This window comes from Urocitellus parryii, chromosome 1, assembly GCF_045843805.1.
Source record: "Urocitellus parryii isolate mUroPar1 chromosome 1, mUroPar1.hap1, whole genome shotgun sequence".
NCBI classification, from domain to species: domain Eukaryota; kingdom Metazoa; phylum Chordata; class Mammalia; order Rodentia; family Sciuridae; genus Urocitellus; species Urocitellus parryii.
The window spans coordinates 60,755,739-60,772,707 of record NC_135531.1 but is presented as its reverse complement, the minus strand read 5'-3'; the positions used below and the strand labels follow the sequence as shown (position 1 = coordinate 60,772,707).

Sequence of the window (16,969 nt, the reverse complement as noted above, 5' to 3'; positions counted from 1 at the left end):
CTGAGTATCAGTTTCTGCTTCTAGAAATGTGATAGTACCATGTTGTCTATTCCTAAAGTTTCAATTTTTATGAAGATAATATATTTTATATGAGAAGATATTGTTAATTGTAAAGTAAATATGAGGTAGTGTTATACTAAGTGAACCTAAATTGCTGTGCCCTTTGAGCAGCTTCATCTTCGTGTGGGCGGTTGTTATGTGTTAATGGCTTGTTAAAAGTTTCAGTTTTGGAGGTCATAGAACCTAAAACAGATAACTGTTATATTCCCATATTTAGGAAAAGAACTAAAAAACAGTTCAAAGTAAGCTCTTATCTTATGCAGAAAAAAATGTTAGGAAGCATTTCCTCATTTTTCAACCCTTGTATCTTATTATAAAAAGCTTTGATTGATGTGGTAAGCCAGAAAGGGAAGTATGAACTATATAGAAAATAAACGTATCATCTAAATCAGTTTCTGAAGAAGTTTGGGTATGCTTCATGTTTAGGACTCGTGTGTGTGTGTGTGTGTGTGTGTGTGTGTGTGTGTGCTGCTGGGGATTGAATTTGGGGCCTCACAAGTGCTAAGCATGTGCTCTACTGAAATAGTCCTGATGAGCTTCAAGGATCAACTCCTCAGTAATTTCTGCTCCCTTTAGATTTAGATTGACAATATATGTGAATCTGTTTCAAGTGTGTCAGAATTAGTGAGCAATTATTGAGAGAATGCTACTAATAATTAATAATAGCTCTTTTTGTTGGGGGGAGTACTAAAAATTGAACCCAGGAGCATTTTACCACTAAGCTACATCCCCAGCCCCTCCTGTTTTTTTTTTTTTTTTTCTTGAGACAGGGTCTCACTAAGTTTCTCAAGCTGGCTTTGAACTTGCAATCTCCTGCCTCAGCCTCCCGAGTTGCTGGAATTACAGGTGTGCACCATTGTGCCCAGCTAATAACTACCTTTTTTTAAAAAAATTGTTCTTTTTAGATATACATGACAGTACAGTGTATTTTGACATATTATACATACATGGAGTATGTATAATACTCCTTTCATTCCTAATACCTACCTTTTCTTTTAAAGAGAGAGAGAGAGAGAAGAGAGAGAATTTTTTTAATATTTATTTTTCAGTTTTTTGGTGGACACAACATCTTTATTTTTTATTTTTATGTGGTGCTGAGGATTGAATCCAGCACCCCATGCATGCCAGACGAGCACGTTACCGCTTGAGCCACATCCCCAGCCCCCTACCTTTTTAAAAAAAATTATATATTTTTTAGTTCCATTGTGGATGGAAGCAGATTCAATGAGTTCAAAGCCTTATGTAGAGACACATTAGTTACAGGTATGCAAGTGAAGGAATGAAAATGTGAACATTTTCTACTGGTTTGAAATGAGTGATTCCTTTCTCAACTAATTAACTAATAAACTAATTAGAATAAGTTATACTCCATGTATATATAATATGTCAAAACACACTGTACTGTCATGTATATCTAAAAAGTCTAATTAGGGTCCTATTGCTGTTGTGCATGATATGGAGTTTCACTGAACTAGGAACATATGAAACATATGAACATAAAAAAGTTATGTATGGTTCATTCTACTGTCTTTCCTATTCCTGTCCTGCTTCCCTTCCTTTCATTCCTAATACCTACCTTTAAAAATTTTTTTTTTTAGTTGCAGGTAGACACAATGCCTTTATTTTTATTTATTTATGTTTATGTAGTGTTGAGCATCAAACCAGTGCCTCACCTGTGCTAGGCGAGCATTCTACCACTGAACCACAACCCCAGCCCCCTAATACTTAACTTTCAATGAAAGCCAGTCAGTATGCTTCAGTTAGTACTTTTTCAGTGTTATTATGATTTTTTTTTTAACAGATGAGGAAGCAGGCTTAGAGTATTTTAAGATTTGTTGCTCAGTGGTAGAGCTGGAAGTCAGACTGGTTCTTCATTTTAATATTATTTTCTTAGGTTCTTTATTACTAGTCCATTCTGGTTTTGTTCCATCTTCCTCAGAAGTGAAAACTGAGGCTCTGATGGGTTAAGTGACTCACTCTGGAACACCTAAGTCAGGTGATACAATCTGAGCCAACGTCTTCTGACTGCAGGCTCTGTCCATGCCCTGCTCTCTGGTCAGTTCCCAGAACTCAAGGAGTTTGACATTTGACAGCCTCTCTAAGCCCAGCCCCCAGTCCCCAGAATCTTTGCAGCTTTTCTTGTGCACAACATGGTGCCTTTTTATAGTGAGATGTAAAATTAGAGCCCAGAGTGACTTTAGGGCATTCACTGTGCACGTTAAGTGAAATTCTAGTGAAATTTTGTGAAAGTGGCAATGTCACTGAATTGTTTTCTTTATAAATAACTTTAATGCAAACATTATTTTGTGTTATAATTTCTCAGGAACACTGTCATTTTCCCTCTTAGGTCATTGCTAGGATCGTGGATGGAAGCAGATTCAATGAATTCAAAGCCTTCTATGGAGACACATTAGTTACAGGTATGCAAGTGAAGGAATGAAAATGTGAACATTTTCTACTGGTTTGAAATGAGTGATTCCTTTCTCAAGGCTTTGATACACTTGGCAAGAGCTTTGTTATTTAGAGCACTACAAATGTATGAGTCAGTTTTCAAAAGGAGCTATTTTATAAAGGTGATTTGTAGTTAAATGGTTTCATGAATCCTGAGAGTTTAAAATGATGGCTGGATGCTGTGATATGAGCCCTTATTTGTGACTTTGTGGCATTATATAACAATATTCTTAGAGTAAAGTCAGCAGAAAATATTTGTAATGATTTTTGTTTCTCTGGATGACTAGTTATTTTGAAAATTTCAGCATTGTCTCTTTTGTTCTTTAGTCTCCAATTCAACTGGGAAGTTTTATGTGATGTTTTAGCTTTCCAGAGGAATGTAGAGTGAGTTAAGTCTTCTCACAGCCTCTGTGGGGTCTTAAGCTGATGCATGCAGGACAGTATGCTACATCTAGAAAAACAAATAAGATTATTATACATGTTAATTCTTTTGTTTAAGGTATTAAGTTTATAGGTCTTTGAAGAAAAAAATATTTCAAACAGCTGCTAGACTCAATATATCTTGGCCAAATGGCAGAACACATTTTATGAATTTTACTTGGTGTTAAAAAGCTTGAAAATACAGTAGTTATCCTGACAATAACATATCAGAGGAGGGGGACATAAAAACTAGCTGCAAAAGTCCAAATTGCAAATGTACATTGAGGCTTAAGGAGAAATCTCAGCACTTTCTCCTGGCTTGATTTGTGAGCAGAAGGAGGATTCACAATGGGAGTGGAATTTATGTTTTTGTATTTAGGTGTTTAAGTGATTAAGAGCTTTTTGTTATACAGGCAGGATTTGTCACCAAATAGTCCAGGATGTAACCCTCACTGTATTGTGGTTTCAAACAAGTCAAAGCTTGTCTGCTTTCTCTAAAGATAGATGGGCTGTCCCTGTCATCTACTTTTATATATTTGCCCAGTACTTGTGGTGCCCTTGTCCCCTAGGTCTACATCCAGTTTCCTCCATATTTTCTTGACTACACTGGGCTATAAGTAAGGCTGGGGGAAGAGAAGGGGAGAGGAAAGACTAGAGGAAGAGGTTGGGAGGTTTAGAGGGTGAGAGGGGAGATCAGAATTCTCCAGAGGCTCAAGTGTGTCTGTGTCTTCAGGGTTTCCTCCTGCTTCAGCACTTATCCTTAGGCCCCAGGAGATTTCTTGAACATTTTGCTTTTCTCTTCAGAATTTCATTTTGGATCAGGCAGTTAGTGAAGACCTTCCTTCCATGACATCCCTAGGATAGTGGGGCCATGGGCCCCATTCAACAAGTCTGATTGTGTCTGGAGATCCCTAGGCAGGGCCAAGGGTGGACTGAATGCCTATGTAGTCAACAGGGTAGTTTATGTGCAGAGTGGCATCTTGCAAGTGGATCATGTTAGAGTCTCATCTCTTTGTGAGTGGACTCTCTTAGGAGTGGCTAGCTTAGCTCTCCCTGAATAGCTTCTGTAAGTGGCAGGGCCATTTAGGATATGCAGCTTAGGCTTTTGGCTGGGATTTTAGGACTGTAAGACAAAAAGAAATCAATGGCCATCAAATCAGTGTTCCACTTTATCACATTAAATAAACATAATCATTTAGAAAGGTAATAAATCAATATAAGGAAGAGTAAAGAACAAAAATCTGTCTCTAAAAGTTCAGCATTTTGGTTTATCAATATGTCAATGTGCTCTTATCTGTTAATTTTTCTTCTCTGTTGTTTTGAGCACCTGCTTTGTATCAGGCTGCACAGCCTGTGCAGCTAGAGGTTGAAGAGGTAGAGTCCAGGTGTGTAGGCTTTTGTAGTAAGCTGTCTTTGACCCACTTTGGTCCACAGAGTGTGGATTCTTGGGTTCCAAGTATTTGACACCCATTCACATGGGTGGATTCACCTCGTGGGAATATAGCACATACTCACTTGTAAGATGCTCTTCCTACAGGTACATACCTACAGCTGTTCTACCCTGTTAAATACTTAACACATTTAGCCCATCCTTGGCTTGTTGGAAATCTCTCTGGAGAAGGTCTCTCTAGTCAAGTTCTTCTGGTTTGCAAATAATTAGCCTCCTCTCAAATAACCTTAAACACCTGCCTAACAAAATAACAGTTGCTCTCTCTCTCCTTCCCTCCTTCCCTCTCCCCCTCCCTCTCCCTGTCCCTGCTTCCCCTCCCCTTGTTTCTTGTGTGTGTGTTTGTATAGGGTGGGTGTTTGAAGTGGTAGTGGAAGTGGTGATAGAGAGATAGCACTTGTGAAAAGAAGAAAAAAGATGCAAACTGAAAACGAAAGTGAAGTGATTCTTTCTTTGAAGCCTAACTGGCTTTCTTGCTTTATCTTTGATCACCTCCAGGCTTAACTGTTCTTGTTTTATTTATTTGTTTATTTATTTAATTCTAAGTTGTTTCCCTGAGTTTATCCTTTTTATTTTAAGGGTCTGTTGTTACCACAGGCATTTTTGGTCAAGGTGGGCAACAGGTCTGAACAATAACCTTTAAATAGCTCTGTGCCTTTGGCTTGTTGTATTTTGGAATATCCATAGTGACTGGTACACACCAGGAACTCAGGTATGTGTTAAATGAATGAGTGGATGACACACTGAACCAATCATTTAATCCAAGTAACCCAGTACAAATACACAACTTTACATGTAACATGACCCTTTTCAGAAGCAAAGAACAAAACCAGCCTCTGGTACCATAAGAATAAAATATTGTGACATGAGCTATTTTATACCATAGATAAAAATCTCTTGACATTTTAAATTTTGATCTGAAATTAAAGAATGTGTAAGTGTGCTTCTGGTGTGAATTAAAAGCCTTCTGAAAAGTGTAAATTCTTTCTGAATTTTCTTTTAAGGATTTGCCCGAATATTTGGATACCCCATAGGTATCATTGGAAACAATGGAGTTCTGTTTTCTGAATCTGCAAAAAAGGCAAGTACTGCTAAAAAGACTTCAAGAGTTTCTGTTTTAATCTAGCACAATTAATTTTGAAGGTCAAATAATGAATGAAAATTTAGTGCATAAAAGCTTTATAATGTTTAACCAGACATCTTAGCAGACAAAATGCTGTGACATGTTTATACCTGTGCATGTATGTTTGTGTTTGAAAATTATGTTGGTTAAATTAACATGATGTGATGGAAAAACTGCAGCTCTGTCAAAATGTCAAATATGCTATTTTAGGAAAATTCTTAGGAGATACTTCAATTACAATTGTTATCACAAGTATGTGTTCAGAGAAGGTTGGGGAGACTTGTTCTGAAAGGGGCTCCTCCTCTGGGGCTGATGTGTGGGAGGGATTTGGCCACCCTATGTGTGTGCTTCTGAGCTGTGAGCTATTTATTCCTTTCTATCCTGTCATCTGCTTTTACTTTGTGGAAATGGGAAATAGTAGGTTTTTGTTACTGGTGTTCTGGCTTTAAAGAGTGAGCTCTTGAATATCTTTTGGCTTACTGGGTGATTCCATGCATCATTGTCTCAGATTACCTCACCTTAAGTAAATGTAATTCATGTACTTCTTTGATAAAGTGTTGTCTTAAGAAAAAAGTTTAGTTTTAGTCAAGTATTCCTTATTATTATAGGAAACAGCCAGTTAAACTCTTTCACACCCTAAATGAGGAAGCATTTGTCTTTGGTGAAATGTTTCATCAATAAAACCAGTTTCTGTATTCTGCTTTCCATTATTATTCCCTCAGCTCAATTATTTAAAAAAAAAAACAAAGTAACAATAAAGCAAATATAAATCATCCACAATCCCATTATAAAGAACTTTTACTAAAATTTATTATGGTTCTATAGTTTTTTCTTTTAAAAAAGAACCTAAAATTGATAGTCCCATATATAGATGGAAGAATTGCTTATTTTCATTAAATAGTATAGATGTTTTCAAAAATATTAAATGCTACTGAAATATAATGACTTATAACTTATCTCAGTAGAGGAAATGTCAGACTGAGGCCAGACAAACTACTTGGTTTATCTGTCAGCTTGGCACAGATAAACCCAGGAGGAGTTATGTTTGGCTCCAGTCTGACATTTCATTTGTTGAAATAAGCCCCAAAGGTCTGTGTGATTTCCTCATTCTTGTAAACATAGTCATATTGAGGTTGAGCAATTACTTTGCAATTTTGTACCAGCCAAGGCATTTCCCATGGAGATAAAAAATGTGCAGACAGTAAAACATAAAGGAAATGGTTTATACAAGTTTCTTGCTCATACAATCTTTCGAAGATAGGGATAGAATAGTCACATTTTTAGATCAGTAAATAATTTCTAACCTGAAGGCTAGAAGATCTCTAGCACTCAGCCTAATCTAAAATCCCATTTCTTTGTTGGGGCATGTGAGTAAGAAAGATATATTTTATAATATATTTTAAAATTTTTTAGTTGTAGATGGACATAATACCTTTATTTATTTGTTTATTTTTATGTGGTGCTGGGGATCGAACCCAGTGCCTCACGCATGCTAGGCAAGTGCTCTACCACTGAGCCACAACCCCAGCCCATATTTAATAATCTTGATGCATGAAGCAAATGGTCACCAAGATGTCAGTGGTATCCTGGATATCCCCAAATCTTTGCATTCTTTCTTTTCTAAAGTGGAAAATTAGAGAATTATTTTATAGCAAAGCTCAGCCATTCTCACTGACAGTAGTTCTTTAGTTTCTGTTACTGAAGTTTTACTTGCTGCTTGGAATGTTAGTGATTAACTTCATCCGCGACACAGCAGTTGCCTTACAGCAACATGCCAGTGATCACACAGGCAAGTGTGCAGAGTCAGCTTGGTACAAACAGTGAGGCAGCACTGTTCCTTTACTGTCATGGTTAATAGAAGGTCAGACTATCCAAACAAAGGGTATTCTTTCTTCTCTTTGACCCAAATTGTGATTTTTGTGGGATGCATGATAGTTGTGGAGTTAATTGCATTTTTTTTAAAAAAGAATTTTTATGTTATTTGCTTATAGGGTGCTCACTTTGTCCAGTTATGCTGCCAAAGAAATATTCCTCTGCTGTTCCTCCAGAATATCACTGGTGAGAAAATAGCTCAGTTTATTTGGTTACATTTATTCTAGAGCTGCAAACCATCCATTGTGGCTCAGTGCAGAAAGTTCTGTTGGACTTGCTTTTCCTGGAATTTCTTTAAGGATTAACATTTTCCTTTATGAACGTTAAATACTTTGAGGAGATTACCCATATTTTCTAAGGGAAGCAGTTTCTGAGTTTGGTGCATCACAAATGTTCAGTGGCCTCCCTTTACTTCTACACATGCGCACCACCCACCTGCCCGGAGTCAGAGAGCATTGTCTGACCCACTGTCTCCTTCCCAGTACCTTGTTTCTGCTAAAGGATTTTAAGCACATGCTGTGGTTGTCCATTTATCTTTTATTGTGCAGTTAATTCTACCTGAAACAATATCTTTGTAAAATGTACATGCACATACTGAGACAAAGTGTGGGGATTTGTGTTTTGACTCCAAAGAATGGCATGACTAAAGTGAGTTCTGTCACCTCCCTAGACTTCATACTTCATAGATGATCTTCACATGGTGGGTGGAGTGATTTTAAAGTCTCATACAGCTTCAAAGTTCTCTTACCTAGAATTCTGAGACTCTGTGCACTGTGTCTAACATAGACGTAGCCCTCAGATTTATTGACTAGCAAAAAATTTCTCCCCTCAATCTTCCAAGTAATTCATACATGGTCACCTCAGGCTCAGGAGGTGGGTGCTCTGTATTAGTTGTTGGATCAGGCAGGCCTTCCTAAAAAGGAGGAATCAGGTGCTTGAAAGTGAGCAGGGCTTTAAATAGTACTGGGATGCAGGCTGAAGGAGTTGGAGCTCCTCTGGCTGAGATGGTTAGCTGGAGGAAGAGAGAGCACCCAGTAAAGGCAAGGACTGTGCTGTTGTACCTGTGGTAGCCACAGCAGTACAGATGCTCCATCAGGATTTGTTGAATTGAATTGGATGACCTGATGCTGGAGATGTACACAGCAGGAATAGTGCTAGTTAGGCAAGTGAGTTAGGCTAGTTAGGCAGTCAGTTAGGCAAGTGAGTCTACATTCATGGATGAAAGAAATGTCTTCTCTAGAGGCTGGATTGGGGAAGGGGACAAGTGAACCTGACTTGGTGTTTCTAAGGTGGAGAGGGAGGAGCCCAAGTCCCAGGAGACCCAGTGAAGCTGTAATGCTGTTTCAGCAGAGTTGGGAGCTTGAAGTAGAGGATCTTATAATTTCTTTCTCTTTTTTTTAATGTTAAATTTTGTAGTTATAGATGGACAGCATGTCTTTATTTTATTTGTTAATTTTTATGTGATGCTGAGGATCGAACCCAGTGCCCCACATGTGCGAGGCAAGCGCTCTGCCACTGAGCTACAGCCCCAGCCCAGAATCTTATAATTTCAATGAAAAAAAAATTGCTATTGAGTCACTGGCAGGGACTCAGCATCTCCATGAAATATTAATCTTTATTTCATCAAAGTTTTAAAGCCATCCTGCAGAAGGAACAGCCTTTATTTTAAACTGGGTCATTGGATACGGAAGCCCTCACAGTGTGGCTTGCTACAGTGCTTTTTCCTTAGGTGGCCGTGTCACAAGCTCTCATTGTCAAGTCTCTACTTGGAGGTGATTTCTTGAAGAGAGATTGCTTCCTTTTGTTGTTTGAGGATCTCTCTGTGTATCCAAATGAATTGTTCTAAGAAAATTTTGAAAGTGATGAAAAAATTTATTTTACCTTTTAAAACACACTTTTTGGGGACATATTTCACATACAAATATTTTGTTAGAGTTAGCCTTCTAGGAAAATTAGTGTAAAACAAGTTGACCTTCCAGAACCTTGGTGGAGTTGGCATTGCACATCAGGCCCGTCACCCTGAGGCTCCTTTCTGTTCTCTCTCCTAGGATTCATGGTTGGTAGAGAGTATGAAGCCGAAGGAATCGCCAAGGATGGTGCCAAGATGGTGGCTGCTGTAGCCTGTGCCAACGTGCCTAAGATAACCGTCATTATTGGGGGATCGTATGGGGCTGGAAATTATGGGATGTGTGGCAGAGCATATAGGTAGGTGGTTGTCATGATTTTCTCTGAAAGACAGAAGCATGCTTGAGGTATTATCATAAGTGGTCATTTTATGTTTGAAATGATGGCATTCACAAATCTTGATCAGTTATATATAATTGGTATCATCTAGAGGAATGAAATTACATTTAATGCTAAGGGTTCTGTTTGGAAAAAATCTACAGTGGCAATCAGGAAATATTTGAAATGGCTGATAATGAAAAGTCTATACATTAAAACTTGTGTGATGCAGCTAAGATCTTGCTTTGAGGAAGGTTTACAGTCTTAAATATGTATACTTGGGGGCTCAGTCGTAGAGCTACATTGCCTACCCCCCCCCAAAAAAAAGTATATATTGGGTGAAGAGTAAGGATGAAAATCAATGAGCTGAGCATCCAGCTCAGGAGGAACAGCATCTTAAGTCCAAGAAAAATGGAAAAGATATAGTGAGGAACAAACATAAGGTAGAAGAATTGGTAAAGCCCAAAGTAGTTAGATTAACAAACTTAAGTTGAAAAGTTAACAAACTTGATAATCTCTCCATCAAACTGAACATAGGCATGTGTAGCCAAAATCAGGAATGGGACATGACCACAGATAAGAAGATATTATGAATACTTTTATACCCATAATGAGTCACCTGGAGAACTTAAAAATCACATGCATGCAGAGGCCCCACCTCTGGAGATTGGTCTGCAGCAGGGGTTCCAGACATTGTTCATTGTTATATATTTTTTTAAACCTCTTCAGGTGATTATAATGTGCCCCTGGAAATAAGAACCACTTATTTAAAAGAAGGTTCTTTTTAATAAGAATCACTCATTAAAAAATGTGTCCTCTGAAAAGTCTGTGTTGTGCATTGAATTAAGTAGATCATTCTTTTTCTCCCAGCCCAAGATTTCTCTACATGTGGCCAAATGCTCGTATCTCAGTGATGGGAGGAGAGCAGGCAGCCAGTGTGTTAGCTATGATAGCAAAGGACCAAAAAGCACGAGAGGGGAAACAGGTAAATGACATTTCTTCTTCTGGATCTGGCTTTCACCAATGAACACACTGGAGTCTAGGAGTACCCACAATCCCTCTGGAAGGTTGAGAAGATGCTGATCCAGGAGTCGTTTTAGCAATTTAAGCTCACACACATATTTTCTGACTTTCTTTTTTCTTTTTTTTTTACTTTTTTATTATTTATTTTATTTTTTTATTTGTTCTAATTAGTTATACATGACAGTAGAATGTATTTTAACACATTGTACACAAATGGAGCACAACTTTTCCTTCCTCTGGCTGAACATGCAGAGTCATACCGGTAGTATAATCATACATGTATATAGGGTAATAATGTCCATCTCATTCCACTGTTCTTCCCATCCCCACACTTCTTTCCTTCCTCTCCCTCACTCTCCTCTGCACAATCCAAAGTTCCTTCATTCTTTTCAACCTCCACCCCCATTATGGATTAGCATCCACTTATCAGAGAAAACATTTGGCCTTTGTTTTTTGAGGGGTTTGGCTTATTTCACTTAGGATGATATTCTCCAGCTCCATTCATTTACCTACAAATGCCATAATTTGATTTTTCTTTAAGGCTGAGTAATGTATCATTGTGTGTATGTACCCCATTTTCTTTATCCATTCATCTGTTGAAGGGCATCTAGGTTGGTTCCATAGTTTAGCTATTTTGAATTGAGCTGCTATAAACATTGATGTAACTGCATCATTGTAATATGCTGATTTTAAGTCCTTTGGGTATAAACTGAGGAGTGGAATAGCTGGGTCAAATGGTGGTTCCATTCCAAGTAAGGAATCTCCTTACTACTTTCCAGGAATCTCTTTACTGCACCAATTTGCAGTCCCACCAGCAATTTATAAGTGAACCTTTTTCTTCACATCCTCGCCAACACTTATTATTGCTTGTATTTTTGATAATTGCCATTCTGATGGGAGTGAGATGAAATCTCAGAGTAGTTTTGATTTGCATTTCTGTAATCACTAGAGATGATGAACATTTTTTCATATATTCATTGATCAATTGTGTTTCTTCTTCTGTGAAGTGTCTGTTCAGTTCCTTAGCCCATTGATTGATTGGGTTATTTGTTTTTTTTGGTATTAAGTTTTTTGAGTTCTTATATATTCTGGGATTAGTGCTCTCTCTATCTAAGGTGCATGTGGTAAAGATTTTCACCCATTCTGTAGGCTCTCTCTTTGCATTATTGTTTCCTTTGCTGAAAAGAAGCTTTTTAATTTGAATCCATCCCATTTATTTACTTATTTATTTAGTAGTTGTAGATGGATAGAATGCCTTTATTTTATTTGTTTATTTTTATGTGGTGCTGAGGATCAAACCCAGTGGCTCATGCATGCTAAGCAAGTGCTCTACCACTGAGCTACAGTCCCAGCCCATGAATTCATCCCATTTATTGATTCTTGATTTTAATTCTTGCACTGTAGGAGTCTTATTAAGGAAGTCGGGTCCTAAGCTGACATAGTGGAGATTTGGTCCTACTTTTTCTTCTATTAGGCATAGGGTCTCTGTTCTAATGCTGAAGTCTTTGATCCACTTTGAGTTGATTTTTGTGCAGGGTGAGAGAGGTTTAATTTCATTTTGCTACAGATGGATTTCCAGTTTTTCCAGCCCCATTTGTTGAAGGGGCTGTGTTTTCTGCAAATCATGTTTTTAGCACCTTTGTGTGGTATAAAATAACCATATTTATGTGAGTTGTTCTCTGTGTCTTCCATTCTGTACCATTGATCTACATGTCTGACTTTCTTTTTAAAAGTGATTTCATCTGAGGTACATCTCTGATCACATTTTTAAAAAAATATTTTTAGTTGTAGGTGGACACAATACCTTTATTTGATTTAGTTTTTTATGTGATGCTGGGGATCAAACCCAGTGCCTCACACATGCTAGGCAAGTGTTCTACCACTGAGCCACAACTCCGCCTCCATCTCTGGTCACTTTTACAGTTTTTTCAGAACTCTGAGTGCCTGAGGCATAAAGATGATTCTTATTCGTTTGCAGTTAGTGACATTTCAATAAATCTGATTTACTTCTTTGATTTTATGACTGAAAGCAGCAAAATTTTATTTTTCTCTATTTTTACCTTTAGATTGTTGTTAAGGATACCTCGAGTGGGCGGAATCAGTCATTTACTGAGAATTGAATAACATTTGTGTTCCAGGAAAGTTTAAAGAAAAATGGAAAGGGTAGTGGAAACTTGATGAAGGGCAAGTCAGCAAGCGGCTGCTTTTATGTATTTATTTAAAATTTAAAATGTTTTAGTTGTAGTTGTAGTTTTATTTATTTTTATGTGGTGCTGAGGATCGAACCCAGGGCCTTGTACATGCTAGGTGAGTGCTTTGCCACTGAGCTACAACCCTAACCCAAGCGGCTGCTTTTATAATGGATATTTTTTTGGTACTGGGGATAGAACTCAGGGGCACTTGACCACTCAGCCATAACCCCAGCCCCCCCCCCCCTTTTTGGTATTTTATTTAGAGACAGGGTCCTACTGAGTTGCTTAGGGCTTCACTAAATTGCTGAATCTGGCTTTAATTCGTGGTCCTCCTGCCTCAGCCTCCTGAGCTGCTGGGATTACAGATGTGTGCCACCGTGCCTGGCTGGATTCTTTTGTTTGTGTCTCAGATTCTTCTGAAATTTGGCATTAATATTTTTTAGTTATAACTTTTAACTGTTTTGTGGAGGCACCAACATTTTTGAAGGCTGGGGGACATGTGTTTAGGAATGTGTGTTTCTGAAGTTGCTTAGGTGAACTGTTGTCTCATCAGAGAAAGAAAGTATAAAATGGAGGAGGCCCTGCCTTCTTGGGCTCTATCCTGCCATTCTGAAATCACCTGGTCTACCAGTTAGTTTGCAGAGTTAGGGATAATATAAAGCTGGAGAGGTGGTTCCTGCCTCCCTGAGTGCATTCACCCCTGCCTTACATCCCTGATTGTCTTTACCAAGCAGCAGGAACTATGTAGACTTACACTGAGGTTTTATTTTTTATTTTTTTTTTTTTATTGGTCGTTCATAACATTACATAGTTCTTAATACATCATATTACACGGTTTGATTCAAGTGGATTATGAACTCCCGCTTTTACCCCGTATACAAATTGCTGTATCACATCAGTTACCCTTCCATTGATTGACATATTGCCTTTCTAGTGTCTGATGTATTCTGCTGTCTGTCCTATTGTCTACTATCCCCCCTCCCCTCCCCTCCCCTCCCCTTTTCTCTCTCTACCCCTTCTACTGTAAATCATGTCTTCCATTTGTATTCTCTTGACTTACCCCTCCTTACCTCTTATATGACATTTTGTATAACCCTGAGGATCGCCTTCCATTTCCATGCAATTTCCCTTCTCACTCCCTTTCCCTCCCACCTCTCATCCCTGTTTACTGTAAATATTCTTCTCAAGCTCTTCGTCCCTACCCTGTCCTTGTTTACACCCCTTATATCAAAGGAGTCATTTGGTATTTGTTTTTTAAAGATTGACTAGCTTCACTTAGCATAATCTGCTCTAATGCCATCCATTTCCCTCCAAATTCTATAATTTTGTCATTTTTTAATGCAGAGTAATACTCCATAGTGTATAAATGCCACATTTTTTTTATCCATTCATCTATTGAAGGGCATCTAGGCTGGTTCCACAGTCTTGCTATCGTGAATTGAGCTGCTATGAACATCGATGTAGCAGTGTCCCTGTAGCATGCTCTTGTTAGGGCTTTAGGGAATAGACCGAGAAGGGGAATAGCTGGGTCAAATGGTGGTTCCATTCCCAGCTTTCCGAGAAATCTCCATACTGCTTTCCAAATTGGCTGCACCAATTTGCAGTCCCACCAGCAATGAACAAGAGTGCCCTTTTCCCCGCATCCTCTCCAGCACTTATTGTTGTTTGACTTCCTAAAGGCTGCCAGTCTTACTGGAGTGAGATGGTATCTTAGGGTAGTTTTGATTTGCATTTCTCTGACTGCTAGCGATGGTGAGCATTTTTTCATGTACTTGTTGATTGATTGTATGTCCTCCTCTGAGAAGTGTCTGTTCAGGTCCTTGGCCCATTTATTGATTGGGTTATTTGTTGTCTTATTGTCTAATTTTTTGAGTTCTTTGTATATTCTGGTTATTAGGGCTCTATCTGAAGTGTGTGGAGTAAAGATTTGTTCCCAGGATGTAGGCTCCCTATTTATCTCTCTTATTGTTTCTTTTGCTGAGAAAAAACTTTTTAGTTTGAGTAAGTCCCATTTGTTGATTCTATTTGTTAACTCTAGCGCTATGGGTGTCCTATTGAGGAATTTGGAGCCCGATCCCACAGCGTGTAGATCATAACCAACTTTTTCTTCTATCAGATGCCGTGTCTCAGATTTAATATCAAGCTCCTTGATCCATTTTGAGTTAACTTTTGTGCACGGCGAGAGATAGGGATTCAGATTCATTTTGGTGCAAATGGATTTCCAGTTTTCCCAGCACCATTTGTTGAAGATGCTATCCTTCCTCCATTGCATGCTTTTAGCCCCTTTATCAAAAATAAGATAGTTGTAGTTTTGTGGATTGGTTGCTGTGTCCTCTATTCTGTACCATTGGTCCACCCGCCTGTTTTGGTACCAGTACCATGCTGTTTTTGTTACTATTGCTCTGTAGTATAGTTTGAAGTCTGGTATCGCTATACCGCCTGATTCACACTTCCTGCTTAGTATTGTTTTTGCTATTCTGGGTCTTTTATTATTCCATATGAATTTCATGATTCTTTTATCTATTTCTACAAGATATGCTGTTGGGATTTTGATTGGCATTGCATTGAACTTATAGAGAACTTTGGGTAATATCGCCATTTTGATGATGTTAGTTCTGCCTATCCATGAGCAGGGTATGTTTTTCCATCTTCTAAGGTCTTCTTCTATGTCTTTCTTTAGGGTTCTGTAATTTTCATTGTATAAATCTTTCACCTCTTTTGTTAGGTTGATTCCCAAGTATTTTATTTTTTGGGGGGATATTGTGAATGGAGTAGTTGTCCTCATTTCCGTTTCAGAGGATTTGTCGCTCATATACAGGAACGCCTTTGATTTATGCGTGTTGATCTTATATCCTGCCACTTTGCTGAATTCATTTATTAGCTCTAATAGCTTCTTTGTAGACCCTTTTGGGTCTGCTAGGTATAGAATCATATCATCTGCAAATAGTGATAATTTAAGTTCTTCTTTTCCTATTTTTATGCCTTTAATTTCTTTTGACTGTCTAATTGCTCTGGCCAGTGTTTCGAGGACTATGTTGAACAGAAGTGGTGAGAGAGGGCATCCCTGTCTTGTACCAGATCTTAGAGGGAATGCCTTCAATTTTTCTCCATTCAGAATGATGCTGGCCTGTGGCTTATCATATATTGCTTTTACAATGTTGAGGTATGATCCTGTTATCCCTAATTTTTCTAGCGTTTTGAACATAAAGGGATGCTGTACTTTGTCAAATGCTTTTTCTGCATCTATTGAGATGATCATATGGTTCTTATTTTTAAGTCTATTGATGTGGTGAATAACATTTATTGATTTCCGTATATTAAACCAGCCTTGCATCCCAGGGATGAATCCTACTTGATCATGATGTATAATTTTTTTGATATGTATTTGAATCCGATTCGCCAGAATTTTATTGAGGATTTTTGCGTCAAGGTTCATTAGAGATATTGGTCTGTAGTTTTCCTTCTTTGATGTGTCTTTGTCTGGTTTCGGAATCAGGGTGATGTTGGCCTCGTAGAATGAATTTGGAAGTTCTCCCTCTTTTTCTATTTCCTGAAATAGCTTGAAAAGTATTGGTGTTAGTTCCTCTTTAAAGGTTTTGTAAAACTCTGCTGTATACCCATCCGGTCCTGGGCTTTTCTTAGTTGGTAGTCTTTTGATGGTTTCTTCTATTTCCTCTATTGTTATTGGTCTGTTTAGGTTGTCTATATCCTCCTGGCTCAATCTGGGCAGATCATAGGACTCAAGGAATTTATCTATGCCTTCACTATCTTCTATTTTATTGGAGTATAAGGATTCAAAGTAATTTCTGATTATCTTCTGTATTTCTGAAGTGTCTGTTGTGATATTGTCTTTTTCATCCCGTATGCTAGTAATTTGGGTTCTCTCTCTTCTTCTCTTCGTTAGCATGGCTAAGGGTCTGTCAATTTTATTTATTTTTTCAAAGAACCAGCTTTTAGTTTTGTCAATTTTTTCAATTGTTTCTTTTGTTTCAATTTCATTAATTTCAGCTCTGATTTTAATTATTTCTTGCCTTCTACTTCTTTTGCTGTTGTTTTGCTCTTCTTTTTCTAGGATTTTGAGATGAAGTATGAGATCATTTATTTGTTGGTTTTTTCTTTTTTTGAGGAATGAACTCCAAGCAATGAATTTTCCTCTTA

At 38.0% G+C, this 16,969-nt stretch overlaps 1 protein-coding gene across 1 annotated transcript in view; it reads left to right on the top strand.

Moving 5' to 3' along the window:
* Mccc2 (methylcrotonyl-CoA carboxylase subunit 2) overlaps positions 1 to 16,969 on the top strand; it is an 86,446-nt gene that overhangs the window by 56,895 nt on the left and 12,582 nt on the right. The window contains exons 12-16 of the mRNA XM_026393235.2: positions 2,408 to 2,480; positions 5,383 to 5,459; positions 7,493 to 7,559; positions 9,422 to 9,578; positions 10,467 to 10,581. Of these exons, the coding sequence (XP_026249020.2) occupies positions 2,408 to 2,480; positions 5,383 to 5,459; positions 7,493 to 7,559; positions 9,422 to 9,578; positions 10,467 to 10,581 (489 nt within the window). The remainder of the gene's footprint in view (positions 1 to 2,407; positions 2,481 to 5,382; positions 5,460 to 7,492; positions 7,560 to 9,421; positions 9,579 to 10,466; positions 10,582 to 16,969) is intronic.